At 39.7% G+C, this 8,906-nt stretch overlaps 1 protein-coding gene across 1 annotated transcript in view; it reads right to left on the bottom strand.

Moving 5' to 3' along the window:
* Window positions 1-2,437: 2,437 nt before the first annotated feature.
* Window positions 2,438-8,906, bottom strand: part of LOC104815233 (alanine--tRNA ligase-like) — an 8,202-nt gene continuing 1,733 nt past the window's right edge. The window contains exons 4-23 of the mRNA XM_010543552.1: window positions 8,617-8,763; window positions 8,274-8,426; window positions 7,949-8,078; window positions 7,586-7,682; window positions 7,290-7,410; window positions 7,070-7,129; window positions 6,835-6,885; window positions 6,666-6,761; window positions 6,437-6,538; window positions 6,109-6,231; window positions 5,655-5,798; window positions 5,500-5,571; window positions 5,351-5,426; window positions 5,132-5,274; window positions 4,941-5,049; window positions 4,663-4,850; window positions 4,454-4,543; window positions 3,852-4,034; window positions 3,595-3,765; window positions 2,438-2,611 (exon numbers count right to left, since the gene is read on the bottom strand). Coding sequence (XP_010541854.1) covers window positions 2,540-2,611; window positions 3,595-3,765; window positions 3,852-4,034; window positions 4,454-4,543; window positions 4,663-4,850; window positions 4,941-5,049; window positions 5,132-5,274; window positions 5,351-5,426; window positions 5,500-5,571; window positions 5,655-5,798; window positions 6,109-6,231; window positions 6,437-6,538; window positions 6,666-6,761; window positions 6,835-6,885; window positions 7,070-7,129; window positions 7,290-7,410; window positions 7,586-7,682; window positions 7,949-8,078; window positions 8,274-8,426; window positions 8,617-8,763 — 2,328 coding nt within the window. The 3' untranslated portion in view covers window positions 2,438-2,539. The remainder of the gene's footprint in view (window positions 2,612-3,594; window positions 3,766-3,851; window positions 4,035-4,453; window positions 4,544-4,662; window positions 4,851-4,940; window positions 5,050-5,131; window positions 5,275-5,350; window positions 5,427-5,499; window positions 5,572-5,654; window positions 5,799-6,108; window positions 6,232-6,436; window positions 6,539-6,665; window positions 6,762-6,834; window positions 6,886-7,069; window positions 7,130-7,289; window positions 7,411-7,585; window positions 7,683-7,948; window positions 8,079-8,273; window positions 8,427-8,616; window positions 8,764-8,906) is intronic.

Here is an 8,906-nt window from a genome sequence, read left to right as displayed (position 1 = left end):
CCTCCTTATAAGATAGAAACCCTAATCCTTGTGAAAAGGGACTTTTTCCGAGTATTGACTCGGTCCGAGTCAGAACTCTGACTCGGTCGAGTCAGAACGAATCAGCCCAAGCCCATTGTCAACTCTTGACTCGGCCCATTTAGTATTGACTCGGTCCGAGTCAAAACTTTGACTCGACCGAGTCAAAACATCAGCCAAGCCCACAACACTTTCTGGGCTTCGACTCGCACGGAACTGACTCGGTCCGAGTCAAGTACTGACTCGGTCCGAGTCAGAAGGCTGAAAACGTCCCGACACTCTGATTTGATCCGAAAACGGTTTTTCCGACCAAATCCAAGTCTTCCTTTCTGAAACTTCACATATAAGTCCATCCCTAATGGTGTGTGACCCTGTAGGCCCATTCGCAGTGGCAGCAGCCTCGAGAACCATTCCCGATCTACAAGTCATGGTTAGCCTCTAGCCAGACGCCATGACCACCCACGTTGAATTGAGTTAGAGGTGATCTAACCAAGGCAATAACAGCTCGAGTTCTGATCCTTTATCTCACGATATCATGTGTTGAACAAGGGCATGGTTTGAGCCACCCTTCAAGTTCAACTGCTTTCTCGTCTTGGCAAATCGACTAATAAAATAGATGGAACTTCATCTATAGCGTGGCCACGCATTTTCATAGTCCGACTTCCACGAGAGGGCCCAGCGATATCTCTCCTATTGAGGAGGTGATAAGTCCCATATTGCATGTCTATTATCTCCATATGATTTGTGAACGTATCTGATCAACGCCGTTATGATCATCCGGTTAAAGACGACGTTTGACGCAGTCAAGACACGCCACTCCTCATATCAGATACTCTAGACATCTCAGGTTTGAGGATCCAAGAACGAACCGCTGTATGAGATTCAAGTCATGACTCTGTCCATGTGACAATCTCATGCGGGTCAACCAGTCACTCGTTCACAACGAGTACCCATGATTGTGATATGCATCCAATGCATCGATCACACCTCATGCTAGTCTTAATTCATTATTGTTCCCACAATGATAACTGATCAGGGTGTTTAGAATCATTCTATAATGATTCAGGGATACCGAAATATAACAAACATGTCAATCATATAACGGGAATGTAACGCATTCATAAATCAATGAATCAATACAATGTCAAAATGTCATATCACGGAACATCCTAGAGCATTACAACCAACAGCAACCTCATCTCTAACCTCATCACCATCTACCCCATCACTATCATATTCAGTATTGCTCAATAGCCCATATACAACAGGGCCTTCCGACATCTTATGCACAATGTATGCATCTAATTCTCCATTTATCCTCCCCAAAGTAATCATGTCTCTTATTTCACAGTCTACATCTTCTCGGATTTGCCTCAAACTTTTTATCGTCTCATTTGTTGTTTTATACCAAATCTCTTCTATCAGAGACAATTTCTTCTTCTTTACTAATCTCTCAAATGAAAACCAACTCAAATATTCCACATTAATCAGGCTCTCATTTTGTTCCACAAACCCTCCAATGTAACGTATCTCTCCATCATCATCTTTCACTAGTGTTCCTCCCATATATATGTTCATGATCAGATCATCTAAATCCTCTGCTGACGTCCTTGAAAAACCTTAAAAATTGATAATTTTCCAAAAAATGTAGTCAAAACTGTCATCATATTCCCATCAAACAAAAAAAGGGAAATCGACAATCATAGGGTTTGAAATCTAAGAGAGAGTCGAACAAATCGCATAATTGACCTTTATGATTTCACATCGATGCCACAAGTTCCAAATCGAAGACCCACGTTCGAAATCGACAATCACAGTTCGAAATCACCTTCAACTTACAGACCCACGCTTGAAATCGACGACCCAGGGTAGACATCAATGACCCAAACTCCAAATGACTTTCAACTTAGAGAGAATCGAAGGTTTAGGGTTTGAAATCTCCTTCGATTCAAAGAGAAAACAAATAACTTAGGATTAGGGTTTGAAATGAGTACACTCGACACGGGCTTCTTCCTTCTTTGTTTTTACATTGGATTTTAGGTGATGTGGCAAACTTAATCCTATGTGGACTTTGTTCTGTAGTTCCGTTTGAGCCACGTTAGCTTTTTCGATTCCACCGTCATGATATCACGACGCAGAGGTTTATGGGTTACTAATTAAAACATACAGGGTTTTCTTATTTAATTATATAAAATACATGATTTTTTCGGTAATTTCTGAAGTACAGGATTTTTTCGTTAACCTGGAAAAAGTACACGGTTTTTTTTGCGATTAACCCAAAATTTTATATAGGTAATAGTCTTTTTTTCTCAAAATTAATAGTTGATGATTTTTTATGATGAATTTGAAATAGAAGGATTTTTTGGTGTAAGTAAAACCATTGTCAATCAATTTCAAGTCATTCCACAAAAAAAAAAAAAAACATCGTCACAAAAGCACTACAACATCTGTAAAGTGTGAGAACATGGTAGAAATCAAAGCACAGTGGAAACGTGTGTCAGGTTCTGATCTTAGGAACAAATCAGTTGAGTTTCATTGATGCAAAGGATGCAGCCAAATCTAAAGCCTCATTCACCTGAGATGCATCAGTTCCCTGAAAAACAAAAAGAGATCATCGTTATATCTTTAAATCGAAACGGGATCGGACTGATATGTTGTGGTTCGTTGTCTAGTTTGATTGTGGTTGTTATGTTATGGGAGGCATAATCGCGCACAACTGTTTGGACTTGGCAGGTTGAATCATGGGACTGCATCGACTCGGGCCAAACTTATATATACATTTATGGTTCTGATCTGAATCTGAACCAAAACCGAACTTAGAAACAGAAAAAACCCAAACCAAACTGATAATTACGGGTCCGGAAAGGGAACCCAATCCACCATTAGGGTTTAGGGATGACCATGAGTTCGGACACCTCAGTTTTCCGACCTCGACCTCAGCCCCTCGAGTTTCTTGGTCAGAGTACCCGATTGGGTCTTGTGAGAGTCGGGTGCCCCGCTGGCAAGGCGAGGAGCCAGCCGCTGCAGAGAGGGGACGGGGCGAGAGGGTGAACCGGTAAGGGTCGAGGAGAGACATACCTGGCCCGAAATTGCAAAATTACCTCCACACCCTCACGAAACCCATATGTGCCCTAACATCTCGAAATAAAACACACCCTGTCGCACTAAACTAATGACTGATTTTTTTTAAAAAAAAAGATAATATACATGGGCAAAACCCTAATGGCCGCCTCCGCGCCCTCACCACCTCCTGTCACAGCTCGCTTCCCCTCGTCAGCTCGCCCTCTCTCTTCCTCTCTTATTCGGCTTGGCTTATCCGTGGCTAATCCCAAACTCAAACCCGAGGCTCGGGTTTCCGATGCCACGCACACGACCTCCTATTTGACTCGATCGATTACCCAAATTTCGGGTATCACAAAACGGGAACCCGCAGAACGGATATCCGTCGGTACTGCAAAAACTTCGGGTAGCCACACCCATCTCAAGTTGGGAAGAAGATTATGAGTGGCAATTCGATGGAGATCAAAAAGAGAAACAACGCAATCACAATGCATATAGGTCCAATAGTTATGGTACCTGTCCAGTCGCAAGACCGCCTTTTCCTTTTCCGCATCTCCCATTTAGAGGCCCCAAAGCATTTGATAACCATTCCGTCACGTCCAGTTGCTTGTACTTGTCCGGAACTCCCGCACACACAATGGCCTTGTTTGTGGTTCCATCCGTGCTGAATACCATAACCGACATTCCCTGCCACAATTTTACCCAACCTTTCAACTTTTTTTTTTTACTTTTTACCGCTAAAAAGCATGGTAAAAAAGGCATGGTGTTTTTACCTTTTGTTTCATGACTTTGGAAACTGCCTCTCGCACAGCTGCTGCATCCAGACCAACATCAACGTGGGATACGCAAAAAGACTTTCCATTTGAAGCTGCAGCCTCAGCTGCATCTGTTGCCACCTTGACGGCTTTCTGGATGTTCTCTTCTGCTATTTTCTTTTGAGCTTTTCTCACTTCACTCTGCGGTGAAAACAAACCAGATCAGTTTTATTTTGATTAGGGGTGGCCAATTCGGTTAATAACCAAATAAATGAACCAATCCGAACCGAAAAACACATAACCGTATCCGATATAAAAACTGAATGGGTTGGATTTCTCGAAAAAACCGATCTCGAACCGAATACATCAACAACATCAACATCAACATCACTTTAATCCTAAGTTTATTTGGGAGTAAGGCGAACCAAATATAAAAATAAAAAAAAAATCATAAAAAAACCGAATTTGATCATAAACCAGGACAAGGTTATAGTTTTTCTAAAATCAAAATAACATTGGCCACCCCTACTTTTGATCATAAACCAGGACAAGATTTCGGTAAAAAAAAAAAAACAGGTGACAAGAACAAGCTACACGGTGTTAAAGCTCAAAGCAATCACCTGTAGCAGAGTGATCTTGGCCCTGATGTCTGCTTTTTTAGCTGCTGGGATAACTGCTTTGTCTACCCGGCTATTTAAAGCAGCAACTTTCTGCAAAAAAACTAGCTCATTATGTTTTTCATCGACAGCAGATTAAGAGAAAGGGAAACGAAAATCCCTCCACTGTACTTTCTGAATGTTTGAGATATATATATATAGAGAGAGAGAACCTTTTCCAATGTGCTTCCCTCTTCTTTGGATGCATCCTCTACATCTTTTTCAAGCAAGGAGGCCTCATAAACCGCTTCAAACGCTTTTCCGGTGGTCACAGCAGTTATCCTACGGATGCCTTTGGCAATTCCTTCCTCGACTAATAGAGCAAACGCTTTGGCTTCACGTGTGTTTGTTATGTGGGTTCCTGGAATTGTAAAGATATTCTTACTGAATATACTTTCAGAGCATTGACATCATCTCTTTGTTGTAATATCCAACGAAAATAGAAACCAACCTCCACATAACTCGGATGAAATTGATAGCCATTCATCGTTGTCGGGATCAGACAAAAGGTCATCGACTTGTTTCCCGACTGCCACCACTCTGACAGGATCAGGGTAGACCTGAACGTAATGAGAGGAAAAAATAACAATTGGAACTGAGAGTTGAAAAATGAAACTAGCAAGAGAATTGATGCCAGCTTACTTCTCCAAATACTGCTCTTAAACCCTTGATTCGTTTTGCTTCAGAAAGAGTCACTTCCTTCGCATATACATCTAATTCAGCCTTAATCTGATCATTCACAATTGACTCGATTTTTCTCAGCTGTTCAGGATCAACTGGCTTGCCTAATCAAATTTTAAAACCCATTAGATGCCGAAAAATGGTTCATGAGTCAAAATATCATAGTAAATTTGACTATACCATGAGAAAAATCAAATCGCAACTTTTCAGGAAGGACAATGGATCCTTTCTGATCAACATGATCCCCGAGCACTTCCTGCACTCATGGAAATGAAATTTTTTAAAGAAAACTTAAAAATTAAACAACAGAAATCATAGCGAAATCATACCCTTAGAGCGAAGTTCAACATATGTGTACAAGTATGATTAGGAGCAATGAGTTTACGTCTCTCGTAATCAACCTGCATGCATAAACAATGAAGAAACAAATCAGCTTGTACCAAATATGTAGAGTGAGACAAGAACGTATTACACAAGCAGTTACCTTGCAGGTCACCTTATCCCCAACACTAATCTTTCCGGTTTCTCCCGTGAGATAACCAATATGAAGAATAAAACCGCCAAATATTTGCACATTGCAAACTTTGAACGTACCAAATGGGCCTTCTATCAGCCCTGTGTCAAAAATCTATCACCAAAGCAATGATTGTTAGGCGCGTTGAGGCAGAAGATCCATGTAGCATGTTCCAAATTTTCAACAAGTAGTCCAGATATCAATGCACAAGAATTGTCATCTCATGATATTATATCGCTTGCTCATCCAAACCTAAATCATAGTGCAACTCGAAAAAAAAAAAAGCATATTTCTTCCTGTCATGTTTACATCGATATATTAAAGATGAACATGAAAGCAGATCATTCTGATGTCTATGCTTGCATATGAGCAGAACTGAGAAAAAATCAACAAAACACAATAGTATCAGTTCAAAAAGGGATACCTGACCACCCTGCTCTCCATAGAAACTTGTTGATACCAATACTAGCCCAACATTATCACCAGCGCCAGAACTCTCCATGAACACAGAACCAGTGTAGATAGCTTTTACTTCACTGTCATGATCCTACACCGGAAACAGGCAGAAAAATCACTCAGCAAGGAGACATATCAAAAGGTATAAGAAATAGAGACGTCATGACATCCTTTTTAATTCAGAAACGAATAATAAACTTCCCACTACATGCCAGAGCATCTTTCTTGCTCCAAAGAAACAATTAACAATTTTGAGCACAATGTAAGAATTACGTAGGCTGATAATAGAAAGAAACCTGGAACCATATGTATTTAAAAGAATCATCCGTTGCCAAAACACCACTCTTGTGCAATTTTGAAGTAGCATCAACATCCATTGCAATTGCACCGCCAGCTTGCTGCAAGAAAATTGACATTAGCAGATCAGCTGAAAGATACTGTAGTTTCAGAATTATTCATTCATCCAACGTCATTAGTGCATCAACATGCCCTAAGAAAACAAAACAGGCAGAAAAGAAGTACTACCTTATTCTGAGCACTCCTAGATCTTTCCCTCGCTTCTTCCATGGCTTTGTTGAAACCGGCAACATCAACCACCAACCCACTTTCTTCGGCCATCAACTGAAAGAAGAGAACAAATTTAATAGAAATATCACAACAGACCAGCAGAAAGACAGGTAAACGAACTACATACCTGGGTCAAATCTAATGGGAAACCATATGTATCCCAGAGGACAAATGCATCCTGCAAAGAACAAGACCAAGGAAATTGCGATTGGAATACAATATACAGAAGAATTCTGATACAATGATACAGAGAGTGCCCAACAACAAAAATCCACAACAGGCAGCATCTCCATTCCTCAGTTTCCAAACTACATGAGGCAACGGATGGAGAGGCAAACAAATAGAAATAAATAAATACATACCTGTCCACTCAGTTTGTTCCCCTGAACTGCCTGAGCAGCTTTCTCAAATTTCTCAATTCCCTGGAATTTAAATGGATAATCAATCAAAATTATAGTTGATGCACCTTATATAACAAACAGTAAAAACAGATAAAACTAATTCACAACCAACACAGATTAACAAGGCAACTAAAGGACCTGTAAAATTAATACTCAGATAATTTTGACCCATCATTTTCACCTTTCCCAATGTTTTACAAAAGCTTGCTTCCTCGTCTTTGATTATCTCTCTGATGCGTGCTTCAGATTGCTGCAACTCCGGAAAGACATCACCCATCACTTGAACAACAGAACTTACGAGGCTACAATTTAGGCATATCCTAATCAGTAAACACAACCACATAGAAGGATGTAGGATGCGAAGGATCTAGGTTTGTAATCCAGAAGATACAAGAAAAAGCCCCAAAAAAACACAGGCAACAGAATCAAAAATGTCGAAAGAAAGCATAAACCAGGAATCGCAATGGAATTTCCTACCCATTGAAAAAGCCTTCCTCAGCTTTCAGTATCTCCTTCCCATATCGTACTGCTCGCCGAAGAATGCGCCGCAGAACATACTCACGACCCTCATTACCTAAGGAGTGTGTTACTTTAGGTTATATTCATTAAACTACAAGAGAGAAGAAACTGTTGGAAGAGACTTTTAATACAGAATCAGGCAGATTGAAATAGGAAGAGAATCTTAAAAATGTCACCCAATTTAGAATAAGCAAATAAAAAACAATTATAAATGAGAATAAAAAACATGAAACAAATAAATGATAAACTACTGAACACCTCGCGTAGAAATATAATGTAACAATACTAGTTTAATTATGAGAGACAAAAACAAAGTAATACCTGGACAAGATCCATCCGCAATAGCAAATGATAAAGTTCTAATATGATCAGCAACAACTCTGTATGCCATGTCAACTTTGTCAACATCTTCCCTACCAACTTTTCCAGAGTATGGCCGAGCTCCTGTGGCCTATAAAATGTAAAAGATTTTGATATCTCAACATGAAGACAACCAAGAGCATTAGCTTTTGAATAAAGAAAAGAGTAGACAGTGTTCCAGGAGTGAAAAACTACAGAAAAGATGATAAATCAGTGGAACACAGAAAAGATAATAAAAAGCACCCTGGAAGAAACTGCACCAGAATATTACGATTTTACATATTACCTTCCGGATGGCATCAAATATAGACATGAATACATCTGTGTCATAATTGCTCATTTTGTTCTGAAGAACTGAAGTTAATCTCTCAAAACCCATTCCAGTGTCAACATGCTTGGCGGGCAAAGGTTTGAGAGAACCATCATTTTCCCTGTTGAACTATTGCACAAAGACACAAAATAAAGCTCATTTAAAGGTAGAAGTTTAGAATAAAACATTCAACGTAGAGTAAGTCTTATATGACCAAGCATGATACTAATCATATAGTAACAAATGATTTGATGGTCTATATGCGTAAATAAAAGGCAGTTAACCAGAATTGAAGCTGTAAGATGACAGCAAACTGTACCTGAATAAACACAAGATTCCAAATTTCTATACAAGTTGGATCGTCATTGTTCACTAATGGTGCAGCATCACGGTTACCAACTCGATCAAAATGTATCTCAGTGCAGGGACCGCAGGGACCGGTGTCTCCCATCTCCCAAAAGTTGTCCTGCAAATTCATTAAAATGATAATTTGAAAAAAAGAAGAAGAAGAAAACAATAAGCAAGCAAAAGGAAAACATCCTCAGCCTTCCATGTGCTAGAAGTTTCTCAACCTTGGAAACCCTAAACATCACTTTTCTAGCACTCTTT

This window comes from Tarenaya hassleriana, unplaced genomic scaffold (genome assembly GCF_000463585.1).
Source record: "Tarenaya hassleriana unplaced genomic scaffold, ASM46358v1 Cleome23, whole genome shotgun sequence".
NCBI classification, from domain to species: Eukaryota; Viridiplantae; Streptophyta; class Magnoliopsida; order Brassicales; family Cleomaceae; genus Tarenaya; species Tarenaya hassleriana.
The sequence above is the reverse complement of the archived record's forward strand: the minus strand, read 5'-3'. Positions and strand labels throughout refer to the sequence as shown.